The sequence below is a fragment of the Peromyscus leucopus genome, chromosome 9, assembly GCF_004664715.2.
Source record: "Peromyscus leucopus breed LL Stock chromosome 9, UCI_PerLeu_2.1, whole genome shotgun sequence".
Lineage (NCBI taxonomy): Eukaryota > Metazoa > Chordata > Mammalia > Rodentia > Cricetidae > Peromyscus > Peromyscus leucopus.
The window spans coordinates 85,675,594-85,703,344 of NC_051070.1; the positions used below are offsets into that span (position 1 = coordinate 85,675,594).

General features: G+C 40.3%; 1 protein-coding gene across 12 annotated transcripts in view; it reads left to right on the top strand.

Moving 5' to 3' along the window:
* The window catches only part of Pxk (PX domain containing serine/threonine kinase like), an 82,253-nt gene that overhangs the window by 29,505 nt on the left and 24,997 nt on the right, over window positions 1-27,751 (top strand). For all 12 annotated transcript variants that reach the window (XM_028853838.1, XM_028853839.1, XM_037208647.1 and 9 more), the window contains 6 exons: window positions 7,130-7,316; window positions 21,869-21,946; window positions 22,406-22,479; window positions 23,392-23,466; window positions 25,435-25,539; window positions 26,589-26,690. In XM_028853838.1, the coding sequence (XP_028709671.1) occupies window positions 7,130-7,316; window positions 21,869-21,946; window positions 22,406-22,479; window positions 23,392-23,466; window positions 25,435-25,539; window positions 26,589-26,690 (621 nt within the window). The remainder of the gene's footprint in view (window positions 1-7,129; window positions 7,317-21,868; window positions 21,947-22,405; window positions 22,480-23,391; window positions 23,467-25,434; window positions 25,540-26,588; window positions 26,691-27,751) is intronic.

Here is a 27,751-nt window from a genome sequence, read left to right on the forward strand (position 1 = left end):
AGCAGATAGGGCACATTCAGGGGAAAGCTAGCAAAGTGAGATTTGTCCTGGCTTGAAGTCACCTGTGTGAAGGTATCTAGGGAGCCAGTGTCTTAGTGACTGTCACCCTATGTCCATAGGTTCCTCTTTTCTTCCATCTAAGATTTATCTTCTGAGATAAGAAGGTTTACATCACTAGAGAAAGCTGAAGGAGATACAAATGTCCCTTGGATGCTAAACTTGTTAAACATCAGGTTTAAAAATTAGCACCCATTGCAGTTTCAGTACTTTGGGGAATAATTATTCCTCTGACACAGCAGGGACTGTATAATCATAGTGTGGGTAAAAGAGCTCTGATGATTTGGGAAAACTGACACAACATCAGACCTATCAGTACTTCCCTAATGTGAAGTGAAGTCTGAAAAATTAGACTGAGATAACTCAGTGGTTATCTCCCCAGTTAAAGCATTTGCTGTGGAGCTGTGAGTCTCTACAACCCATGCAAAGGCAGGTGTGGTGGCATTGGTCAGTACCTCTAGAGTGATGAGAGGCAGGGATAGAATTCCCAGCTTGTGGACCAGCTAGCTTGGCACATGAAGCAGGAAGAACTAGAAGGCTCTTGCTCAAATGAGGTGGAAGGTGAGAAGTGACACCCAAGATTGTCCTCCTGCCTCCACACATACATTATGACACCTATACATCTGGGTCCACACACATACACACTATGTACACACAAAAGAAAGTTAAAAAAAGTTTGGTTGAGGCTTGGAGCTCTCACCATTCAAGACAGACATTTTAGGCTGGAGTATAGCTCAGTTGGTAGAGTGTGCCCGGAGCTCTGGGTTCAGTTCCCTGGCACCACATAGAGTATGGTATTGTGGTACACACATATACTTCCAACATTTAGGAAGTGGAGGCATGAGGATCAGGCTTGAAGTCATTCTCAGCTACCTAGAGAGTTGGAGACTACTTTCTCAAAACAAACAAAAGACAAACATTTTATCAAAAGCATTTTTACATCCCCACCATGAATGGGAAATAGCCAAAATACTGGTGTTTGAATCCAGTGCTGCCATATGGGATGGTGTAGGATTCAGTTGTATGGATCATGCAGTCAAATATGCTCATAATAAATACATATTTTTTAAAAACCCTTGCATAAAAATCATTGTAATTAAGAAAAGGAATGTTTTTCTTTTTTAGTTGAAAAGTGTAAGTGAATATGATAAATAATTCATCACAGAGAATAAAAAGTAGCAACCTACTCCTAGAGATAGCTATGTTCTCCAGTATTACTCTTTAAGACAGTTTTCATGGGAGCTAGAGAGATGGCTCAGGTTAGGAGCACTGGCTGTTCTTCCAGAGGACCTGGGTTTGATTCCCAGCAACCGCATGGTGGCTCATAACCATCTACATCTCCAGTTCTAGGGGATCTGAAGCCCTCTTTTGGCTTTCATGGGCACCAGGCATACATGTGGTACACAGACATAAATGCAACAGAAATAGTTATACACGTAAAATTTTTAAAAATTAAAAAGCTTTTGAGGAAAGAAAAAGATAGTGTTCATTCCCATATATGAGCACATCCACATGGTTTATACAAAAGTAAGATATTTTGTAATTTCATAAGATATTTTTAAAGGATGGCACCAGTTATATTTTAGGCTATAGTAATATAAAGCATTTGTAATCCTTTCTGCTCCTGAGCTACATCAAATAAAATGATTGGTATGCTGAGTGATGTGCTTTCTTTGTACATATGCATTATATTTAGCAAATAAGAAACTGTAATCACTTCTTGGCCTTTCTGCTGAGGTCAAATGAAGAAATTGCTTAAATAAAGCTTATTTTATGAATGAGGAAAACCACTTAAAATTTAAGTGTCTTCTCTGGTGACAAACTGTGCTATGATAGAAATTTATCCTAATTGTGTCTGACACATTTTCATAGTTTTTTTTTTCCAAGACAGGGTTTCTCTGTGTAGCTTTGCACCTTTTCCTGGAACTCACTTGGTAGCCCAGGCTGGCCTCGAACTCACAGAGATCCGCCTGCCTCTGCCTCCCAAGTGCTGGGATTAAAGGCGTGCGCCACCGCCGCCCAGCCACATTTTCATAGTTATACAGGAGAAATAGGCAACTTAGAATTGTCAGCTAGCCGTGTTTTCCCATCATGTTGTGCTCATGATTTTCTGTTGCTCTGATAAAACACCGTGGCAAAGGCATCTCATAGAAGGAAGTTTATTTTGACTTAGCTTTCCAGAGGGTTAGAGTCCCATGATGGTGGGGGCAGCATGGCAGCAGGTTGCAGGCATGACAGCTGGCAGCCAGTTCAGAGTTCATATCCTGAAGTACAAGCATGAAGAAAAGAGAGCAAACTGCAGGAAGGCTGCAGGCTCTCAAAACCTGCCTCCAGTGACATACCTACTCCAGCAAGGCCACACCTCCTAAACTTCCCCGAACAGAACCACCAACTGGGGACCATGTGTTTACCACATGCATGAGCCTATAGGGGTGATTCTCATTCCAGCCACACGCATCTTAGATCATTCATTTGACTGTGTCATTGTTGCGTGAAGAGTCTAGAGTGGAACCTGAGTTAAGTTTGCCCCTGTGAATAGCTTACTATGCATCCTTTTCTAAACTTAAGATGTCCTTCTCACTAGGCCTTACCCTCAGTCAAGCAATATGAATATCATTTGGATTGCTGCTTTGTTTTTGTACAAGTGTCAAATAGCGCTATAATACTGCTCTTTGAAATTGACCTTGTTTTGTTTTTCAAGTTTAAAAATAGTCTCAAAAGTTTGAAGTGGTCTGGAAAATGACAGGAGACTGAGCACCCACATTTACCTTTTCTTCCTCCCTAGCTATTGTAAGCAATAATAAGTTGACTTCACACACACACACACACACACACACACACACACACACACACACACAAATGTACACCTTCAAGGACAAATAGAAATGCAGAAGTAAAAACCATAACAAACATTTTAGGTTGAAAATCCAAATGACAGCTAGGTGTGGTGGTGCACAACTTTAATTCCAGCACTTGTGAGGCAGAGGCAGGCAGATCTCTGCATGAGTTTGAGGCCATCCTGGTGTACAAAGCATGTTCCAGGACAGTCAGGGCTACACAGAGAAATCATGTCTTAGGGCTTTTATTGCTGTGAAGAGACACTATGACCATGGCAACTCTTCTTTTTTTTAAATAATTAAAAATTTTAAAGCACTCATTAAGTCACAACAGTGATTAATCCTACAACTGATGTAGATTTAACATATATTCTAAATACAAAATTTATTCACTTTATACATTTCCACTGTATTCAACTGGCTGAATAATAATTTTTTAAAATAGAAAAAAGGATTTAAAAGTCTGAAATGCAGGATTTTTTTCCTGTCTGGTATGTATCTCCTCTATTCAGGCATAAGTTCCATTTTTAGTCAGATTTCACCTACAGAAATTAAAATTCAAACAAAAAAATTCAAAATATAATTATTATGAATTTCAAGATAGTGATAGCCAGAGCTTCGGCTAAGCCGTGGGCCCCTTTTGAAAGAGAGGCCTCCTGAGTGTCCTGGTTATGTTCTCTTGAGGTTGTTCCTGATTGCATGTTTTAGTGGTACATTTTTCTGTCCATTTGTCTTATAAGCAATACACCACAGCAAAGCAAAGCCACAGGGGGAAAATATGTGTTGTTGTTTTCTTGAGGAATCTATTTAGCCAAACACTACAGAGCCTGTAGCTCTGTAAATGGCTTCTCCGTGTCAGCACTTCCTGGGTGCCATCCTACTTCGTTCCGTCCTCATTCCTCGATAGCTACTCCAATGACAAGGAAGAAAGAGCACCCAGTTTCTCTCCTGTTAAGGGAGCAGCTAGCACCCAGCCTTTTCAACCTCAGAACTCATTTGTTTACTACGTGTTTATCTACAGAAGTAGCACGCATTCATGAACACACACATATTAGACTACATATGTCATACGTCTATAGGCCTTGTTTTCCTACTGTTTAGATGAAGGTTCCCCCCTCCTCCTGTTTGTTACTATATAGCAGCTACAATACAGTTTAAAACTTGGCAGTTTATGCTTCAATCAATGTGACTAAATATACCTGGTAGCCACCACATAGATCCAGCTACAGAATGCATAAATCTTCAAGAATTTAAGGCCTCTAATAATCAAAAACTGCCTATCTTCCCACTACATTATAATTGCTATGACCTGTATCACCATAGATTAATGCCATGGCAACTCTTATAAAGGAAAAAATTTAACTGAGGTGGCAGCTTATAGTTCAGAGGTTCGTTCCATTATCTTCATGGCAGGGAGCATGGTGGCCTGCAGGCAGATGTGGTGCTAGTTACATCTTGATGAGAAGGCAGTAGGAAATGGTCAGGTTACACTGAGCAAAGCTTGAGCAAAAGAGACCTTAAAGCCACAGTGACACACTTCCTCCAACAAAGGAATACCTCCTAATAGTTCCATTCCATATGAGATTATGGGGGCCAATTACAATCAAATTACCACATTCCACTGTCTTACCCCTATAAGCTTGTAACAGTATCATAATGCAAAATGCATTTAGTCCAACTTCAAAAGTTCACATAGTCTATCACAGTCTGGACAATGTTCAAAAGTTCAAAATCTCTTCTGAGATTCATGCAATCTCTTTCTGTAATCCCCTGTAATATTAGAAATTAAAAAAAAAGAAAAACCAAACAGATCATATACTTCCAACATATAATGGCAAAAGATATATATTACCATTCCAAAAATATAGGGAAGGGAGCATAGCAAGGAAATACTGGACCAAAGCAAGACCAAAAACCAGCTAGGAAAATCCCAAACTCTGCATCACTATGTCTGATGTCAAAGTGCTCTTCAGATCTCCAACTCCATTTAGCTTTGTTGACTGCAACACACCTCTTTCTATTGGGATGGTTGCACTCCCTGTTAGCAGCTCTGCTCAGCAGCTATCCCACAACTATGACATCTCTAACATCTTGTTTTCTCCAAGGCAATCCAGGCTTCAACTTCACAGCTTCATGCAATGGCCTCTCTAGGCCTCCGTTTAGGGGCACCCCTGACACATGCCTGGCCTTTGCAGCTCAGAGGCAAATTCCGTTACCTACTTCTTCTATCCTTAACTTTAAAGCTAGAACCATGTGGCCAAAGCTGCTAAATACTGCTGCTTGCTGGGGCTTGAACGTGGCGCCCTCATTTAATTACATCGTCACCAGCTTTCTGTCCTTCACTGCCTAAGTTTGGCTGTTCTGAAACTACATTTCTAGACTAGGCTGGCCTCAAATTCAGAGATCTGCTAGCCTCTTCCTTCTGAGTACTGGAATGAAAGGTGTGTACCACCATACTTAGCTCTAAGCTTTTCTTTAGTTCCTTTTCACAAATTGGAAAGTTAGCTGAGTGGAATCTTGCCCCTGAGATCACAACTCCCTTTATTCCATTTCTTAATTTGTTTATCTCTTGAAGACAGCACCTAAAGCCATTCCTTTTACTCCTTTTGATTATAAATTTTCATTAGAGTTATCATTTATAACCATATGACAGAGTCTACACTAGTCTTTTCTGAGATTTCTTCTGCCAATGGAATTAATTCAAAACTCTTCACTTTAGCCTCAGGTAGACTCTTTCAACAAAGGTACTTTCTTCACCAAAATATTACAAGAACAATCTCTAGGCAACATACTAAAATTCTTCTCCTCTGAAACCTCTGGAAGGAGCACCCACAGTTCAAATAACTCTTGGCATGACTGTCTTCCATGCTCCTACTAGTATGGCCCATTAAGCAGTGCTTAAAGCATTCCACTGCTTTTCTAACCCAAACTTCCAAAGTCCAAGTTCCTCCAAACAAAAACACAGTCAGGCCTATCACAACAATACCCTAGTCCCTAGTACCAACTTCTGTCTTAGTTAGGGTTTTTATTCCTGTGAAGAGATACCATGACCATGACAACTCTTAAAAAGGAAGACATTTAATTGAGGTGACAGCTTACAGTTTCAGAAGTTCAGTCCATTATCATCATGATAGGGAGCATGGCAATATGCAGACATAACATGGTGCTCAAGAAGTAGCTGAGAGTTATACATCTTGCAAGCAATAAGAAGTCGACTGAAACACTGGGTGGTATCCTGAGCATAGGAAACCTCAAAGCCCACCCCCACAGTGACAAACTTCCTCTTCTATCATGGCCATACCCACTCCAACAAAGCCACACTTATGATATTATGGGGGCCAGTTACATTCAAACTATCACAAATCCTGTCTTGAAAAAAAAAAAATTAGTCATATGTAAGAAGGCAGAATTGTGAGGCAGGAAGCAGATAACCTCATAGGATCCTATTTATATCACAGAACCCAAAAAAGGCTCAGCATTTGCTATGAATATAATTGTAAGGAATATCATTCACCTAGTGTAAACATGGTAAAATTAGATAATGTGACTATAAGCGGGAGACAGGCTGTGCAAGGTAAGGTCAGAACTATGAAAGAGAACTTTTTTGTTTTGTTTTGTTTTTCAAGACAGGGTTTCTCTTGTAGCCTGGAACTCACTCTGTAGACCAAGTTGGCCTTGAACTCAAAGATCTGCCTGCCTCCTGAGTGCTGGGATCAAAGGCATTTGCCACCACTACTCAGCTGTGAAGGAGAACTTAATCCCGTCACTCATCACGAAAATATTAGAAATATTGCCCGAGAATGAAGAGTCAAGACATACCAATTTGGGCATTCCCCATTGCCAAAAGATGAGATGAAAGGACTGCTATGGCTGTTCCAAGGTCTAGAGAGCCTGGTCCATGGGCTGTGGAGGATGTAGTTCCACAGGACTGCTAGTGCTAACTTTGTAAAAACAAACTACTTCTCTTGGTACTATATATAATAAATATACCAATAAAACTTTGGAAAAAGTAAAAAAAAATCAGTTACTATGACTAGTATATAATTTTATCAATCATGAGATTTGTAGTTTTATATATAAAATCATATATATATAAGATTTCTAATCTTCAAAGTCTTTATTGTTTTATATTTAATGAACTATGATAATTCAGGATTCAGATGTCAAACTTACTTGTGAATCACACAACTATAGCTCCCCTTCTCTTCCTCCCTTTTTTCCTTCTGTTCTTTCAGATTGCAGGCCTGAGTCTGCCTCTTCCTCCTAAGAAATTGATTGGAAACATGGACCGTGAATTCATAGCTGAGAGACAGAGAGGCCTGCAGAACTACCTTAATGTCATCATGGCAAATCATGTCTTGTCCAATTGTGAGCTGCTTAAGAAGTTCCTAGACCCGAACAACTATTCTGCAAACTACACTGGTAAGAAACAGGGTCTGTGAGGTGCTGTCATGTGGGGCCCCAGCTCAGCAAGAGATAATATATGGGAAAACTCTACTTTCACTGGGGAAATGTGTACATTTGTAAAAGAGTAGTATTTTTTTGCAAAGACTTGCTTGGTTGTGATTTTCTATACATTTATAGGAGGGACATAATTTCCTTCCAAAATATTTATGATTCCTATACAGAAAAAAACATAGGTGAGAAACAGTCATGTCTGTGTGCTTCTGGTCTGCCTGTTATCGTCTCTTTGGAACAAAGGAGACAACCCACAGTAGTATACAGAGCAGCATCAATCTGATTTGTGTTTACAGTGTGTAATATGCCTGGTTTTTCTTTAAGTTGTCTTTAATGTAATATTTGATTTAGAAGGGCTGTTTGTGTGTCCCTGAGGATCTCGTGTGCCATGCACAGAGGGTGGCTCCCCAGGATCAGGGTTTTTCTCCATTGCTGGTTACACACAAAGTCAGCATCAACTATGCAAGCCTGATGTCAGCAGAAGGAAGAACTAAATACCTACTTCACTCTGGTGTGGCCTTTAGAAACCATTAAAACTACCGTAGACCTGCCCTGATAAACAGAATAAACAGACTGTTTAAAGCCAAGCCATGCTTTAAGGTTTTCTAAATGGAACTCTGGTTGTTAATTTCTTTTTTTTTTCTTTCTTTCTTTTTTTTTTCTTTCTTTTTTTTTTCTTTTTTTTTTGGTTTTTCTCTGTGTAGCTTCGGTGCCTGTCCTGGATCTCCCCCTGTAGACCAGGCTGGCCTCGAACTCACAGAGATTCACCTGGCTCTGCCTCCTGAGTGCTGGGATTAAAGGTGTGCGCCACCACCACCTGGCGTTAATTTCTTGTTAAGGGAATAGATTCTGTTATTGGGTCTTTAAAAACATTGTTTTTAAGCTAGACTCATTCCTGTAACTCTAGCACTTGGGAGGAGAATTGCCATAAGTTTAAGTAAGGACATCCTAGATTATATAGTAAGTTCTAGAACAGCTTGGGCAGCAAAGTGAGATACTATTTCAAAAATGCTAAACAAATAAAAATTATTGTATTTGAATTAGTAGGGAGACTCTTCTCATTCCTGTTTGAGAGGGGAGACCTGGAAGCCTATTTCTTGTTAGGTACCAAACCCTTCCAGTGCTCAGGCTGTGTACATGTCAATCAGTCTATGTGGAGTCTGTGAGGCTCTTGGCTTGTCTCATGCAACTGAGTTTGAGCTCACTGCTCACAGTGAGGTTCTCTAACAAGGTTTAGTTGGCATCACAGGAACTTGTCCAAAGAACATAATTCAGGCCTTACACAGACCTGCTGGATCAGGAACTGATTTTAACAGGTTGTCGGTGATTTGCATGAGCATTACAATGTAACAAGCCTTGTTTAGAATGTGCTTAATATCTTCTAGTGGATGTCTTGCAGGGCTAAGGAAAATGCTTCTCCAGAGTCTTGCCAAGAAAAAGTAATGTGTATTACAAATTAATTTACTCTAGGTTACAAGGTCAAGCATTGTATGATTACAAGGATGCCATTCCTTCTTTCTTAGTCAAAAGCCTGTAGACACCGGGCTGGAACTCAGAAGAGGTTCAGTTCTGCCACTGCCTTTTGACCCTTTGATTTCTTTCTCCAAGTATCATCACCCTGACTGTTCCAAAATTGTCAGCAGGTCATCTAGATGGCTTCAGTCCTCTTTATGTTTTGTTATCATTATCTCCTAAGAATGTCTGCTGATGCTCTTGTGAGGGCAGGTAATGATAACATCCATTCAGCCAGCGTCAATGACATGCCACACCATATGCAGGGTGGGCATAAAGCACGTGCATTCCTTGTATTTAAAGAGCTTGGACCAGAAGAGTGATGAATCACATGGGGTAGACACCAGAAGACATCTTTTTTTTTTTTTTTTAACATTTGTGGTATTCATTGATTACATTCGCAGTATTCATTCAATAACTATACTTATGATATTAATTACACTAATTGTATTGATTTATTACATTCATGATATTATATCCTGATACTACTGTCCGTTTGTGGGGCCTTATCATCACACAAAACAGAAATTCTGTACTTAGGAAATCATTGCTCTATATTTCTTTCTTCTCCATCTTGAGATAACGTCTAATCTTTCTGTCTCTATGAATTTTTATATTTTAGATATTTCATGTAATACAATTCTATAGTATTTGTCCTTTTTTAAATATAAAAACATTTTATGTATAACTGCAGGAGAAATAGTACACAGATAGCTTGAACATAAAAGCAGGTTATAATTCAAAAGTCCAGGGTATTTGAAACTGGAAAATATTTTCTCTGTAGAAAACAGTAAAAATAATAACATTTCCCAATAAACCCTTGTAAGCCAAGTAATAGCTAAATTATACATATAAGTATTGATTAGATTCTGGGATACAGAAGAAAACTATCTTTATCTGTTCAGAGAGCTATGTTTTACTTAAGTTGTGTAAGTGAGATTCCTATTCATCTTCCCCTTCACTGTTTGATTTACAGCAGACATTTTTCTATAGGCTAATCCATAATCTAAAAAGATTTTAGCCTCCCCTCCTGAAAGTACAGCCAGCATATTCTTTCATCAGCTTGATACAGTGTCCTAATAGTGAAATGTTTCACTAAAGCTTGGCCAGTGATTGGGCAAAACCAAAACTTATTATAAGCCAACGTCATCCTAGGGTCCCCCCTGCTAGGTAGCCTCCCTGGATTTGTGGGTTGCAGTCTGATTGTCCTTTGCTTCTTTATATCTAGTATCCACTTTTGAGTGAGTACATACCATGTTTGTCCTACCAGAAGACATCTTATAGCTGTTGTATCAAAACTAACCTTGTGTGTGTGTGTGTGTGTGTGTGTGTGTGTGTGTGTGTATACACAAATGCATGTGTGCATATGGAGGTGAGAAGTTGATGTCAGGTATCTTTCACTCTCCCCCTTATTATGTTTTTTAAGACAGAGTCTGTCACTGAACCTGAAACTTGTCATTTCCTAGGCTGGCTGACCAGCGCACCCTAGGGATCCTATCTCTGCCTCTGCAGCACAGGATTCCAGTGCTGGCTTTGAGTTTTCACATGGGTGCTTGAACTCAAAATTCAGGATCTCATGCTTACATGGCAAGAATTTTACTGAATGATTCATCTCCTAGGTCTCAACTGTCTTATAGACTAGGAAACTAAGGTCCTCAAAGAGGTGGGGCTTGCTTAGACCCTGCACAGTTGTTTGGCTCTGGTCCTGTTAGAATATTTCCAAGTTAAAATGCTATTTGGCTTTTAGAAGTTTGTCTGTTTTCTTTCTGGTACCATCTAGGGATCTTGATCAGGTTTGTTTTCTCTGCCCGTTAAAGAATTAAAAGGCAGGAAAAATCTTGAGTGAAACAGAGAACAGCAGGGAAAAATCTTGAACACAGTAGAGGTGAAGAAAGGCCTCTGTTAGGGGAGAGGAAGGCCACAAAGAGAAAGACCCTCGGCAAAGCTGAGCTGAAGCTGTCTTTCCTTGAGTGTGAGGGGGTTTAAGAGTTTTTAAGGGGTCCCCTTCCCTAATTCAGGGTTGGTCAGGGTGATAGGCCCACAGCCTTGATGTAAACATGTCCTGATCCCGCCTAGAACTTGTCTGACCTGTCCACAGGCTGAAGGACCTTTTAAGCTTTTGTCTCGGGTAAGGCATGCGAGGAAGGTGAAACTTTGCCATTTATTACCTACTTATGGCCCCTTTTTCTGTCTGTCTGGCTATCAGGGATCTGTCTAACTCTAGTCCCCTACTTCTTCCTTTCCTCCCCTAAGTTGTACTGTCTTTGCTCTTTCCTGTCCCCCCCACAGGAGAGCTGAAGGTTAGGGGTGCAAAGCCAATGTGCCCAGAGTATAAGGTGGTCACTAGGAATTCCTACCCAAATCCAAAGCCACCAGAGTGTACCCACTGTCCCACTGTAGGAGGCCTGAGGCCTGAGATGAAACAGTAGCTGAGGAGACTGATTTCTCTCTTTGAATGAAATATCAGAATTTGCCTTGCTTCTAAGTTGGTTTACCAGCTGCCTCAGAAGAGGGAAGCACAGGTTACTTCATCTTGCCAGCTTGGGCAACCCACTCCTGAAACTTGCAGCATGGCCCCTGGCTCCTTCTGGCTGTCTACTCGCCCCCCCCCCCCCCAAATAACATTTTGTACCTCTCTAAGCAAGACCAAGTCTCCCTTCAAATGTGGCTGATACCCTTGTCTCTTCTCAGCTTCCAAATTATCTGGTTACTGCCCCTCTTCATCAAGATTTGAATTCTTTGTTGGAGTTGTAATCCAAATCAGCATAGCCACTTTTTCTTGTCTGGAGCATACTGAGTGGGACTCTTATTTGTGAGGGACTCTGTTGCTAAGCTGAGTCCCGGGGGTGGGCAGCTAGATATAAAACATTCCAGAGTCGGGCGGTGGTGGCTCACGCCTTTAATCCCAGCACTTGGGAGGCAGAGGCAGGCGGATCTCTGTGAGTTCGGGGCCAGCCTGGGCTACCAAGTGAGTTCCAGGAAAGGCGCAAAGCTACATAGAGAAACCCTGTCTCGAAAAACCAAAAAAAAAACATTCCAGAGACCTGCCCAATCTGTAATTACTGGGCCTTTTTCTGGTTTTATCTAAATGACCAAGCCTGTAGTGGTAAAAGCATACATACACCCTTAGAAGAGGCTGGGGAAGGGAGGAACAGACCAAGCAATGTGGAAGTTCCCTTCTAGTCCTAAAACCTCTGATTAGTGGTTAGGAAGGAGGGTCCCAGTTCAGAACAAAGGCAGGATGCTCTGGAGGGAGTGCAGGCTGTAAAACTCAGCAGTAGATTGGGGGTCTGGACTGCCCTGTGAGCCTGGAGGAGTCTTTATTCCCTGAAGTCAGCCCATGATCTTGGAGTTCAAAGGTTGGGCACAGAGGGAGACCTGGTACCTCGGAGTCAATGGAAACTGGAAGCCAGGAGGCAGTAGGATGGACTAGGGGCTTGGTTCCCATTCTCTGTCTTGGTCTTTTGTTTCTTAGCACTTAATTGAGTAGCTGTGTTTGCCAATGTCTGTCCGGGCTAAAGAAACCATTTTTTTTTTTTTTTTTTTTTTGGTGCGGAGGATAGTGGGTGGAGGGAGGTTTTGAGAAAGAGTTTCTGTAGCCTTGGCTGGCATCAAACTCACAGAGATCCACCTGCCCTTGCCTCCCAAGTGCTTGGATTAAATGTGTGTGCCACCACCACCCAATTAAGAAACAACAATTTTTATTTTAATTCCTTTTTCAAGACAGGGTTTCTCTGTCTGTCCTGGAACTTGCTCCTTAGACCAGGCTGGCCTCAAACTCAGAGATCCATCTGCCTCTGCCTTCCAAATGCTGGGATTAAAGGCGTGCACCATCATGCCCAGCTAAGAAACAACAATTTTTAAAAGCAGCAAAACTTAAAAATAAGTATTATAAAAGAGAAAATAGTAGAAGGCAAATGTATTCCTTTTGGAGGTCTGCACATTCTAATGGTTCTAATGGGAGGTTCCACATCCATTGGCCATGTTTTGAATCTTTAGTTCTTTCTTCATCAAATATTAATTGAGCAGTATTATATATGTCAGATCCTAAGTGTACAGCAAGGCCTATAGCACTTATGTAGGGATATTTCTCTGTTACAAAGTAAACAGGGTAAGAAGGTGCACCAGGCCTGGAGATAGAGAAGGGCTTCCCAGAAGCAGTGATGCTGACAATGGGATCTGAGAGGCCAGTGGAGGATAGCAGGGTTGGAGCCAGGGGCCAGTACTCCAGGAAGAAGTACCCAGGGTAGGGGGAATTAGTATTTCCAAAGGACTCTAGGCTTTACCTAAAAGTTAAAAGATGTCCTCTTGGCAATGAAGAACAACAATGTCTCTTCATTGTTTACATCAATGAAGAGAGCAATCCTACTTTAGGACATGCAAGGTCCCTGAGGGACAGATGCCCTGGAAGTTTGTGAGGAGGAGGAGTTGGGAGTAGAGGAGCAGTAGATTTCGGCTCTTCCTGAAGGTTTAGCTGGTCCTTGTGGAAATGCTGATGCTGGGCCAGGCCAGAGGGGTTGTGGGAGGCAGAGCTCAGTGTGGAGGGTGAACCAAACATTGTGGGCCATGAAGCCAAAGCCAGATAGACACTTGCTTTAGTGTCTTGGTAAGGAAGTGGGAAGCCAGTATGGGCTTGCATACAGAGGAGAAGTTTAGGATTGACGCTGAATCTGGGAAGAGAGGACATTAGTATCAGTCACCATGCAATTTTTTTTTTTTTCTTTTTTTTCTTGACAGGGTTTCTCTGTGTAGCTTTGCACCTTTCCTGGGACTCACTTGGTAGCCCAGGCTGGCCTCGAACTCGCAGAGATCCGCCTGGCTCTGCCTCCCGAGTGCTGGGATTAAAGGCGTTGCGCCACCACTGCCCGGCTGCAATTTTTTATGATAAATAACAGTTCAGTGAAAATTTTCTTTCTTGAGCTCTCTGACCACCAAAATTTAAAACAAAAATCTAATTCCCAGTCCCCAATTTATCAGGACACATTTATCCCATCCTGTTTATCCCTGTTACTTCTCCATTTCAAAAACGGTGTGGGACACGTAGTTGAAAGGATAAAACGTGGCCAACTGGGTACCTTCGGCAGAGCCTGCCAACGTATGCCACTAAAAGGACATGCCATGCACAACAACAGAGTTGTTAGTGTGAGAGGTTTATTGGGGGAGTCGAGAGGGGGAGAGTGAAAGAGCAAAAGGCAGGAGAGAGGCAGACAGACAGACAGAGAGAACAGACTGACAGAAGGGCCCTTTTGAAGGGTGTGTGTGCTGCACAGCTGACAGTGGAAAGGCACCACAGACGCAGGCTGGCCACCATTGTGGGAACTGACATTGGTAACATGCAGTGCATTTTTGATTGATGGTTTATGAGTCACTTTAGTTTTGAACTGTTGTCCTATGTAGTTTCTTGAAGCGGCATTGTAGTAAACTAGAAATTTTTTTTCCCTGATTTTCTCAAAGTTGATATGGATACTTTTACTTATAATAGTTTCCTTTTTAATTTGTTTTTAACTTACTCTTTGGAAATGGTAAAAATACTGTATCAACATTTATAACAGAGGCATAGCATTCTCAGAGTTACTAAAAATTGATGTTCTTATTAGCAGCCCCCAGCCCTTCCCATAGTCCTGTGGCATCTTAGAACAGCTAAGAATGTAAATAGAATGTAAATCTAACAGAATTTGACAATGTATGTGTTTCCTCTGGGATATTTAGGGGATGCTTTGCATAGTGAGTCAGTAAACAAACAGCCAACTGTTGTCTCCTGCAAACTTCTTCACTTATAATGCTCTGTAAAATATGCAGTGATAATGTTTGCCAAGCTCTCAGCAATTCCAGGAGAGAATGTTGTTTTGACATATGGAGAGAATTTTGGTGAGTCCAAGTCTCACCAGTCTCTTTGGAATGTAATTAATGCCAAGCAGAGGTGAAATTCCCGGTAATTTTTAAGATTGCTATTTGCTTTCAGGGATCTGGAGTGGCTTCACTTACTCACTGCATTGAGAAGAAATGGTATCCGGTCATATTTTGGAGGAGATATAAAAAGCGATTATTCTGATAGTTTTGAATACAGTGAACTTGAAGGAACGTCTTTTCATTGTCTTTTTTAAAAGGGGAAATGTTTGCATGATAAATGAACAACAAAAAGAGGATAAAAAAAAATCTGTAAGGAAACAGGCACCCTGTACCACACCACAATTGAGCCATGTTGTTGTGAAGATATTTTTCTGAAACTCTGGCTTTTATTTCAGCATATACTTTGAGCTAATCACTTCTTTGTTTGTGAATGCTATAACTCCACAATAAATAAAGATGGGATGAGTATCACTTAGAACATGCTGTTCCATGTGACCTTATAATACTTCTTGAGTCTTGCTTGAGCTTTCATTGTGGCTTACATTCCTGGCTTAGCCAGCTAGTTTACGTACTTTAGATTTCCTAGTTTTAAAAATATGTCTGTTTCCACATGATTAGTAATCTTATTTTTGCTCTTTAATAGTCCTTTAATTTTGGAGTAATTTTAAGTTTTCAGAGAAATTGCAGTAATAGTGTCTATAGACATCCCTCACCTACTTCCTCCAGTATAGCATCTGAAATAACCATGGCAAGTAAACCGGAACTAAGAAAGCACTGTTGGTACATTACCATTAAACTTAGGCATTACTCGGCTCTCAATAGTTTTCCTAGGGTCCAATCTAAAAGCCTACATTGTTTTTAATCTTCCCCTTTTTGATCATGAGTTTGTTTCTTTGTTTTTTCTTTCTTTCTTTCTTTTTTGGTTTTTCTAGACATAGTTTCACTGTGTAGCCCTGGCTATCCTGGAACTCTGTAGACCAGGCTGGCCTTGATCACACAGAGATCTGCCTACCTCTGCCTCCCAAATGCTGGGATTAGAGGCATGTAACACGAATGTTAAATGGTCTTTTAATTAAAAACAACAACAACAACAACAAAAAAGCAAAAAAAACTGGTGCAGATATTGGGGTAAATGCTGAAACAAAGGAACAAGCCACTGCCATGTCTCACCTCACCAATTCCATGAATCCTCGAACTAAAATCCTCTGAGTCCTCACCTGAAAGCCTCCAGCCAAAAAAGCCTTTAGTTCCTGTCTCCTCATGCTTTATATACCTTTCTTTTTCTTTTTTATGTTTTCTTTTTCTTTCTTTTTTTTTTTTTTTTTTTTTGGTTTTTTTTGAGACAGGGTTTCTCTGTGTAGCTTTGCGAATTTCCTGGAACTCACTTGGAAGCCCAGGCTGGCCTCGAACTCACAGAGATCCGCCTGGCTCTGCCTCCCGAGTGCTGGGATTAAAGGTGTGCGCCACCACTGCCCGGCTTTATATACCATTCTTGCTGGGATTAAAGGCATGTGATTCCCAAGTAATGGGAATAAAGGTGTCTGCCACCATTGTCTGACTCTGTTTCTCTCCTAGTCCGAATCAATCTCATGTAGTCCAGAGTGGCTTTGAACTCACAGAGATCCAGGCGGACCTCTGCCTCCCAAGTGCTAGGAATAAAGATGTATGCCACCTCTGTCTGGCATCTATGTTTAATCTAGTGGCTTTTTCTGTTCTCTGATCTTCAGGCAAATTTTATTAGGGTACACAATATATCACCACATTTCCCCTTTTTGTCTAAAATAATAAAAGAAGGTTATAACTAATACAAGAAAAGCTATATACAAGTATAATAACTATATACAGTATATACAGTCAAGAATTATATTCACAATGTCCAGTCCATTAACATTTGATAAATTCAGAAAAAATACTCTATTATTTATCCTATTTTGGTGAATCCAAAGTGTTGTACCTAATTCATTTTCTGTCCTAACTTGTATTACTAACCAAAAACTATCTTTTGATGCCTTTAAAACTTTACACTTTACACTTCTTTAGTGAGTTTCTTTTCTGAATTTGTTAACAAGGAAAACTATAACTATCTAGTCTTCAACTCCCTCAGAGACCTGAGAAGCAAATAATATTACCTAAATAAGCAGGAAGTGCAAACAAACAACTTCCAAAAAATATGAAAAATGATAGAAACAGCTGGCTGCCTGGACAGTCACCCAAGGTTCCTCTGCAACATTGTGGCATCCATCTTCAGCCTACAGGCTTAACATATCTGACAAACTTTTCTGTGAAGCAAGATTTTCTGAAGGATTGTTCTACCTTGTCTTGGCAAGGTTTGTGAGTCCTTTCTTTTGTGTCTTGCTTGCCCATTCGGACTGCATACTGTCAGCATTTGATGTAAGGGCATTTTCTTGTCTAGTGCTAACTTTTGCCGCAAAGAAAGTAAACTCCATATGGAGTTTCTCCGATGCCCATCATTTCCTCTGAAGTAGATTGATTCTGCCAGGAGCAGACATATCTCATAGTCATAAAAAAAGAAGAATCTATGTTATTAAAACATCTTAAGGGCTGGGGATTTAGCTCAGTGATAGAGCGCTTGCCTAGCAAGCACAAGGCCCTGGGTTCGATCCTCAGCTTAAAAAAAAATCTTAAATGCCATATTCTCTCAAATATTATTATTGGACCAGCCTTAATAATATTCTTCCCAGGGGGTCCAGAAGAGAAACTATGAACGGTGAGAATTGTTTTCAGGGGAAAGAATCTACGTATACCATGCTCTTTGTCCTCTATGACAAAATTCTATTTATACAGCTTCAGCTCCGTCCTCACACTCAGCTCCTCTCTGTGCCTATTTTTCCTGTCCTCATAGTTTCAGTAAACTCCTATGCTTTTGACCTCATCTTTGTCCTCTGTTCCTTCGTCCTCCATCTTTCCTTCCTCGTTCCTTACTCCTGGCTCTCAGAAAACTCTATAAGAGATCTGCCTTACCCTTTACAGAATCTCTGTCTTCCTCTCTTCTTTCTGGCCACACGGTTCTGTCTGCCATCTGCAGAAAAACTACCTTCTCCTTTCTCTCCTAGCCACTTGATTCCCTGACCCCAGGAATTATGCTTCACTTTTTACTCCACATGGATATACAAAAACTTTCTTTGTTCTGAGTCAGTAGCTCTGGAATGCCACTAGGCCAGAAGACAAGGGATGATCTCAGCTTCATTTGCACAAGAAGCAAAGCTATGCATCTATAGCCTGCCTGTCTCCTAGATTTAGCCTGGGAGTTTGTTACCTAGAGGATCAGCAGGTTTGAGAAGCTGAACTGTTTGCCAATATGGTCTAGTAGTATATGGGCCCACAAGAATTTCATAGCAGAAGACAGCTGAAATATTAAAAAAAAATATTAAACAACACCAATAATCGGTGATAGATGACTTCTTCTAGAAAAATTCCTTAAAACTTCTAGGTATAGCTTTAATACACAGCTGAATCTCTATAATATATTCTTGCAGCCCGGAAGAATATTCTGCAGATTTCTGAAGTGTTTGGAGATGATCTATCTAAAATATATCTGCAGCTGGGTGGTGGTGGCACATGCCTTTAATCCCAGCACTTGGGAGACAAAGGCAGGCAGACCTCTGTGAGTTTGAGTCCTGCCTGGTCTACACAGCAAGTTCCAGGATAGACTCCAAAAGCTACACAGAGAAACCCTGTGTCAATAAACAAACAAACAAATAAATAAAATAAAGTAGATCTGTTTGACCTTGAAAACATACCTAACCTGACTATAAGTTAGATTGTAATACCTAACTACTAACTTTCATTTCTTTATATCCTAATTAATTGGTGATAATACCTTTCAAGGACTAGCAATTTGCATTATATTGTTAAATGAACTGTATAGGTACAATACCTTCAACAAGAGTAGAAATACATGTACAGTGAATTCTAACAAATTAATCTCAAATTTTTATCAATATACACAATTTGTATATAATATACAAGAATCCAATCCAGTGTAAATATTTAAAATTAGTAGTTGCTTTTTAAAAGTAAATTCAACAATCTACCTTTTTGTCTTATCATATTTATACTCTTTTTTTTCTTTTCAGAGTAGATTCAATAATCTATCCTTTTATCATATCATTTCTATATAATACATTTCTATATCATATCCCCTTCTTTTTTTTTTTTTTTAGAAAGTGATTGACTATAACCAGTAACAATTTTTAACCAACCCCTAAAACAAAGACAAACATCCATAATCCATTTTTTGGGAATGTGGGTGTAGTTTTCTAAGCTACTTCCTGCTGACTGGGGACACTGGTAGTCTTATGGGAATACAAAGAAAATTGAGGATTATGGTCAGTCCTGACTGGAGTGAGTAGTCTGTGAGGCTATATCATCTCAGCTAGCCATCTTGATATTGTCCTGAGCAGTTTGTACTCTAAAGCTGATCTTTGGGTGGTGTTTGTCAGCGTGGTGGCATTATCACTGTCCTGATGGAATCATCATTGTGGGGTCTCATCATCTTTTTGGAGACTTGAAAGTTGCTCTTAGGTGTGGTCATGGTTCTTTGCAGAAAATCTTTTTCATGGGCCATTTTTTTTCTGGATGATTTGTCCTTTTTCTTTAGATGTCTCATTTGTCCAGTAGTCTTCAGATTCCTTAGCCTTCATTCTCCTGAAAGACAAAAACAAAACCCTTCCCCAATCCTAACTTTGGGGAGGTTCCATTTTCTAATCTTTATCAGTTTTGATTCATAGTTTCTCTTGATTTTTTATTCTCTCTTCTATAGCTGTGCTATCATCCAGAGTAGTATGATTTTTTACAATAGGCATTAGGTTCTTTAATTACTCTGGGATGGAGTTTCTTCCATGGTGACAGGAAAGGACTGAATGGAATTTGACATGGGGGCCTGTGAGAGGCCCCTCCTGGTATTTCCCGACACATTCATTAGTCCAGTGTCTGCCTTTGCCATACCTTCTACATAATCCAGAAGGGAAGGGCATTCTGTTGGGATTATTCCTTGAAAAAACATTGTTTCTAGGAATGCCTTGTTTACAGTCCCTTTTTAAGTGACCTTGTTTTACGCAATTGAAATATCTGACATTACTATTTTTCTTCAAACCTCTGGAAATCACCTCTTCTATCCAAGTATTATCATGGTCATGAGATTCAACATTTATTGTATCTTGAATCCATTCCTCCAAGGTTGCCAATCTTGCTTTTAATGGCCTAATTACCCTTTTGCATTGTGTGTTAGCATTTTCAAAAGCCAGGGATTCAATTATTATCTGTCTAGCTTCTGAATTTGTTATCATTCTAGTTACTGCTGATGTCAGTCTTTGTAAGAAATCAGTGAAGGTTTCTTTTGGGCCCTGTATAACTTTTATAAATGATTCAATTTTCTTTCCTACTTCTTCAGTTCTATCTTAAGCATTCAAGGCTGCCATGTGGCATAAAGCCAGGGTGTGGTCATCATATAAAGACTGTCTTTGTATATAGGCATAATCACCTTCTCCAAGAAGTTGATCTTGGGATATTTCAATAGCTCTAACCCTACTTCATTGTTCAATGGTCTTAGCTTCATCTTTCCACCAGGTCCTCCCATTGTCATTGGGGACTAGCCTCCAAAACTGCTGTAACCAAATCTCTCCAGTCTTGAGGGATAATTCTATTACAAGTTGACCACAAATTTAACATCTGCTTCACAAAAGATAAATGGATGCCATATGAAACTATTGCTTCTTTGAATCTCTTCAGATCTAACATTTGCACAGGAATCCATTCAGCTCATACACAGTCTTGGGGATATCTGTTATTTGGTAGTTCCTGTAAGGTTACTAGATAAATTAAGGTTGTCTGTTTGAAAGCCTTAGGCTGTTGCTCTGTAACCTTATAATGCAATGCTGAAATTAGTTCTTCAAATTTCTCTATCTGGGTCTGATTATCTCTATGATCTGTTTTAATAAGTTTTTCTAAAGCTTTTATCTTGGCACTCATATTAGCCAGCTTTTTAAATGATAAAACAGAAATGATCAAACAAATAATATTTATAATTGACATTGCATAAATCCCATCAACATTAATTATCCTCTCATTTAATTGTTCCATTTTCAGACCATAAATCATATTATCAAACAGAGAGCAAACTTCCTTCATTGTAATAGTGTTTCCCATTTTTTTTTCTTTTTTCTTTTTTTGGTTTTTTTTTTTGAGACAGGGTTTCTCTGTGTAGCTTTGCGCCTCTCCTGGAACTCACTTGGTAGCCCAGCCTGGCCTCGAACTCAAAGAGATCCACCTGGCTCTGCCTCCCAAGTGCTGGGATTAAAGGCGTGCGCCGCTGCCCGGCCCCATTTTTTAATGTGGGGAAAAAACTTTCTTTTATCTAATTTCTCCCTTTAAGAAATCCCAATTGACTCACCAAATTCGCTGACAATGACAATTCAGATAATGGTGTGGCAGCAGCCCAAGGAGGGGGCCCAGAGAAAGCCAAAACCCACCAGGAGAGGAAAGAAGTGAACAATCCAGCTGTCTGCACAGGGAAACATGCAAAAGCATCTAACTTCTGTGGTTTTTGGACTCCAAAACTATAGAGTTTGCTGCAGAGAGGCTGCCACAAAAACTTAGCCAGCAAAGGCAGAGGTCCGCCTGCATCTCTATGAGTTCAAAGCCACTCTGGACTATATGAGATTGATTTGGACTAAGGAGAGAAACACAGTCAGACAATGGTGGCAGACACCTTTATTCCCATTACTTGGGAATCACATGCCTTTAATCCCAGCAAGAAAGGTATATAAAGCATGAGGAGACAGGAACTAAAGGCTTTTTTGGCTGGAGGCTTTCAGGTGAGGACTCAGAGGATTTTAGTCCGAGGATTTATGGAAATGGTGAGGTGAGACATGGCAGTAGCTTGTTCCTTTGTCTCTCTGATCTTTCAGCATTTACCCCAATATCTGTATCTGTACTGGGTTTTATATTAAAAGACCATTTAACATTCATATTACAAAGGTGTATACCACTACCACCCAGCCTTAATTACACTTTTTTTTTTTTAAAAAAAAAGAAGTCTATAGACTACAGGGTTTCATTTGCATGAACAATATGTGAAGCCTTTGGTCTTCCCTAACACATCTGACTAATGGATTTCTACAATATTGTTACAGAGATCGCCTTACAACAGGTTTCCATGTTCTTCAGATCAGAACCAAAGTGGGAGGTGGTAGAACCACTGAAAGACATAGGTGAGAGGCTAACCTGCCCATTCTGCGAAGACGTCACAGAACTGGATGCCTAGTCATCCCATTGAAGCTCTTTACATCTGTTAACTTCATATTCCTTGTACCTCTCTACTGCCTGAAGTATTGTCCTTAACTTTTAATACCTATTAACCTTGGTGAAAGCCCTGTCAGAGGGCTAGGGTACTGGTAACTTTCAGACCTCTATTCATTCTTCAGTGGTCATTTTCAGTAGATCTAGATTGAAATACTGTCTTATTAACTTTTCCATAAGTATAGTAATTTCTTTGTTTATTATTTTTACAGTATAGCCTTTCCATACAACATTGTTAAGTGATTGGGCTCTACATAGCTGTGGCTAAGATTGCTAAATGTAATTTTGATTAACTATTTAGTGTCAATAAAATTTATATCAACTGTAGCAAAAATGCTGAAACTATAAGCACCTTTCTGCTTCTGTGGCAGGTTGGAGGATAAGGAAGAAATATTTCTTGATGAAAATTAAAAATCAACCAAAGGAACGACTGGTGTTGAGCTGGGTAAGCTAATTCTTTTGTTTTAGTTTATTCCAAGAGATTTAAATAATATACCGAAAGAGAGGCTTTTTGTTTTGTTTTGGTTTGGTTTGATTTTTTGAGATAGGGTTTCACTGTGTAGCCCTGGCTGGCCTGGAACTCACTATGTAGACCAGGCTGTCCTTAAACTGACAGAGATCTACCTGCCTCTGCCTCACGAGTGCTGGCATTAAAGGTGTGCACCACCACTATGAAAGAGAGTTTTGGTAAGAGACTCTCAGAACTGTGCCAAACTCTAACATGGTAATGTGAGAACTTTCTCAGTCCCACTTTGCAGAGGGCTGTTAAAAACGCCTGGCTATATATACATTTGGTCAAGTAATATGTGTTCAGAAGGATGTAGGAACAGTCTGGAATTAGGGCTGACAGTTTTGGAGTGGCCTCCAAAGAAAGCTATTGGGCATTACCTCATTCTTTTCTCTCTGGGAGTTCTAGTGACACATTTGGTTATAGGATTGGATGAAATCCTGGTCATATCCTGGCGTTCGTATGTATATATACTACCTCTCCAGAAAAGGCCTTGAAGCAGAAGACTTAATACAGTTTCCATATTTGATTTATACTTAAGAATTTGGGGGCTGGAGAGATGGCTCAGCGGTTAAGAGCACTGGCTGTTCTTCCAGAGGTCCTGAGTTCAGTTCCCAGCAACCTCATGGTGGCTCACAGCCATCTGTAATGAGATCTGGCGCCCTCTTCTGGCCTGCAGGGATACATGCAGACATTACACTGTGTAATAAATAAATAAATAAATAAATAAATAAATAAACAAACAAATCTTTAAAAATATTTGTATAAATAAAATCAGGGCGAAAGACATAAGGACATCTTCTTTTGGTGAACAAAGTGGTGCTCTGATATTTCTTCTTGTATTCCCAGGCTGATCTGGGCCCAGACAAGTACTTGTCAGATAAAGATTTTCAGTGTGTAATCAAACTTCTGCCTTCCTGTGTGGTAAGTACAAGTCCTCCTTGCTAATCAAAGCCAGTGTTTTCTTGGGAGGGAACCTGGATAGAAGAGCTGAAAATACCCTGTAGGCTCAAGAGAATGGAAAGGTATAATGGCTATTAGTTCAGACCAGAAGTGTGCAGGGCTACTCCCAGAGGCCTGAGGCCCTTTAAGCCAGCGTTTGTGACATCTTCATATCCCATCAATTATAGTAATTGAAATGTAGTCTAAATGTAGTCTTTGTATTTTAATCAAATACCAGAGTAGGAAAGAGGCACTTGTCTGAACCTCTTGTTGTTCTTTTGTTTTGTTTTATTTATTTATTTATTTATTTATTTATTTATTTATTTATTTATTTATTTAGAGACAGGGTTTCTCTGTGCTACAGAGCCCAGACTGTCCTGGAACTTGCTTTGTAGACCAGACTGGCCTCGAACTCACAGAGATCCTTTAGTTACCTGTCACAGCAGGCCTTTAAAGAAACATGTATTACTTATACTTAATATGCAGTCTTAATCTTAGGCCTTTGTTGGAAGAAAGGACACTGATAGACTCAGAATATGTACAGAATGTCTTTAGCAAAGACTGAAGTCTGGCCTGCAGGTGGGTTAATTTTGACATCTATTCCCTGTTTTCCACACTCTACGGGTAGTTGCTTGTTGGCGTGCACAGTCACACTGACTTGTCCCCTTAGATTGGCAAGTTTACTTTTGAAGACATCTTGTTAAAGCAATGAGACCAACTTTTAATGAGATGTGATTTATGTCCAAGAAAAATGCTGTGGCCTTGAGTTCAGTTGATTGTATGACAGGCTTTCAGCACTCAGATTTTGTTGCTGTTGTTTGCAGTAACTGAGTTTGAGCCTAGGGCTTTGTATATGGGGGCAGATGCTCCACCACTGAAGTATGCCTCAGCCATAATTTACCATTTATTTAAAGATAGGGTCTCACTAAATTCCCCAGATTGGCCTTGGACTCACTCTATAACCCAGGCAGGCTTTGAACCTGTGAGCTTCCTACCCCTACCTCTTAAATCTGTTATTATAGGCCTGCACCAGGCCCAGTTAGCACCCACATTTAAATTACTTTTAATGAATGTTTAGAAAACAAAACAAAAAACAAGAAAGAAGGCACTGGAGAGATGACTCAGAGGTTAAGAGCAATTGTTCTTGGAGAGGACCTGGGTTTGATTTTGAGCACCCACATGGTGGTTCACAACCATCCATAATTCCACTTCTAGTGGATCCGTCACCCTCTTCTGACACTCCTGTGGGTACCAGGAACACATGTAGTACACATACATAACTGCAAGAAAAACAATCATGCACATAAGATAAAAAAATTAAAATACAACAAAACAAGAACACTTGCTTGGTTGACATTTGAGGAAGACACTATTCAGGCATACTGCAAACTTCTGTAGGAGGTCAGGGAAGTTCATGCTGCTGGCTTCTGAAAAAGGCCAAGGTGCCAAAGCACACTGCTCATGCTCCTCTCTAGTTGTGATGCTCCCAGCGTTGGCATCCAAGCAGCAGTGCAGAGCTGTGAGCGGAGACACATTTGTCTCTGTCACCTGCTTAGCTGTTCTGTGACTGAGCTGTGTTCTTTATCAGGTTACATTTTCTCAAAACTCCACCCTTTTCCTCTCAGCCACCATGATTTCCCCTAACTCTGGATGCACACAGCCGTGCGAGGCCTTCCATGAGGAGCCTCTGACATCGGAGATTTCACAGGAGGGCTTAGCCAGGCAGAGCTCCGTGCAGACTGCTCTGTCATTTCTTCCCTCTTTCTCCATCTGAGGGGGGGAGCTAGTTGATCATCTAATGACTTGAATGTAGCATGTGTTCAGGGAATGTCACTTTGTACAAGACTAAACCACCGACCTGGTGCTTGACTCTGCATAACCAGATCATGAATCTAAAAGGATCTAGATCCTGATGTGAACCAACCTGAATCTCGTTTTTTTGTTTTGCAGCACCCTTACATATATCGGGTTACCTTTGCCACAGCTAATGAATCCTCAGCATTGCTGATTAGAACCTTTAATGAAAAAGGAACGCTGAAGGATCTGATCTACAAGGTACTGCTTATAAACCGAGTTCATGCTCATGAAGTTCTTTGGTCCCTTAGAGCCTGTTATTGATACTTGATATAGAAAATTCCAGAAGTTAGGCCCCATAAATTTTTAAAAATTATTTTCTTTGCCAGGCAGTGGTGGCATACACCTTTAATCCCAGTACTTGGGAGGCAGAGGCAGGTGGATCTCTGTGACTTCAAGGCCAGCCTGGTCTACATCATAAGTTCCAGGACAGTCAGCACTGTTTCACAGAGAAACCCTGTCTCAAAACAACAACAACAACAAAATTCTTTGAGATTATATTATTTCCTTCCCCCCCAAGGCCTCATTGATTTTATTTTCATTTTTAAATTTTAAGCAGAGCATGGTGGTACACCCTGAAATCCCAATTCTCGGAGACTAGGGCAGGATTGCAAGTTTTAGTTTACATTTGGTTACATAGTGAGACCCTACATCAAAAAATTAAAACAAGCAGACAAAAATTTAAATCTGATTTAAAAAAACTACCTAGTTTGACTAAAGAGTCTTTCTTTCCCCATGAGGGAAGATAGACATCTATCACATGGTAGGCTGCTTAGTTGTTAAGTTTTTTTTTTTTTTTTTTTTTTTTTCCGAAACAGGGTTTCTCTGTGTAGCTTTGCGCCTGTTGTGGATCTCGCTCTGTAGAACAGGCTGGCCTCGAGCTCACAAAGATCTGCCTGCCTCTGCCTCCCCAGTGCTGGGAGTAAAGGCGTGCACCACCACTGCCTGGCTAGTTGGTAAGTTTTAAAGCTTGTATTTTGCATTTAACAAAGCAGTCCTGGAGAATTATAACAGTAGGCAAGACTTTGGGAATTGCCTAGGGTGAGACCAAGTCTGTAGTCCCTTGGATACAGAAGAAACAGAGCCCAGATCAGCCTACAGACTATTGGATTAGTACAACAACAAAGGCCACGTCCTGTGTGCTGGGGCCCCTGGCACCTTAGTCTCCATGAAGTCTTACCTTTTCAGGAAGCCCCAAGGTAGAAATTGGCTCCTCTGCGACTTTATGTGTTCTTGGTTCCTTTCTAAAGGCAAAGCCAAAGGACCCCTTCCTAAAGAAGTACTGCAGCCCTAAGAAAATCCAGGGCCTTGAACTCCAGCAAATAAAAACATATGGACGGCAGATATTAGAGGTAAGAGGTATTTGATTTTGTTGCACTCATATTTCATCCAGAATTACAGTTTTTTAAAAGATTTATTTTATTTGTGTGTGTATGTCTGCCACATGTGTGGAAACCTTTGTAGAAGCCCGAAGAGGGTGTCATCCCCTGATGCTGGAGTTACAGGTGATTGTAAGGTACCCAACAGGGTTATGAAGAGCTGAACTTTTGTCTTTGAAAGAACAACGAGTGATCTTAACTGCTGAGCCACTCATTTCTGCAGCCCCTAGAATAACAGTTTTCTTCCGGGAAAGTTCTCAGACACTATCCAAAAACAGAGACATTGTCTTGTTTATCTATAACTTAATAGCATTGCTATATTTTTCCCCCAGTAAGCAAATACTTGAAATGAAGGTGGCAGTAATTTAGATCTATAAAATTCCAAAAGTTTGGCTATTGGAATTTGGTGCCTGACCTTTTAAGAACTTTACTATGTGGATCTTACCTTTATCTCTGTACCAATTTTTTTTTTTTAAACTTCATTACTATTTTCCAAGTGTGGGCATGTAAGCCATGCTATGTGTGACATAAGGTCGGAGGACAACGTTGTAAAGTAGGTTCCCTGTTTCCACCTTCACTTGAGTTCTACAGATTGAACATCTGGTTGACCCAAGATTTTTTTGTTTCTTTTTTCTTTCTTTTCTTTTTTATTTTTTCCTGAGAAAAAGTATAGCTCTGGCTGTCCTTGAGTGCATTGTGTAGAACAGGCTGACTTTGAACTCAGGGTTCTACATGCCTCTGCATGCTAGAATTAAAGGCATGCACCACCATGCCTGGCCCCATATGTCTTCTTTATAGAACTGTAAAGGCTTTTTTGGACTGGATGGAGATATAGCTCATCAGGATAGTATGTTTCATGTTGAAAGGTACAAAGTAATTCTCAAGGCTAAGAGAGAAATGGAGATAGGGAGAAAATAGTGCCAACTTTGGCCATGTCATCCTCTCTACATAATATCCTCTAGGCTTCTGAGATTGTGCATACCCATCAAGAGATTTAAGCATAATGTTATTCCCATGTTATATATGTGTGTGTG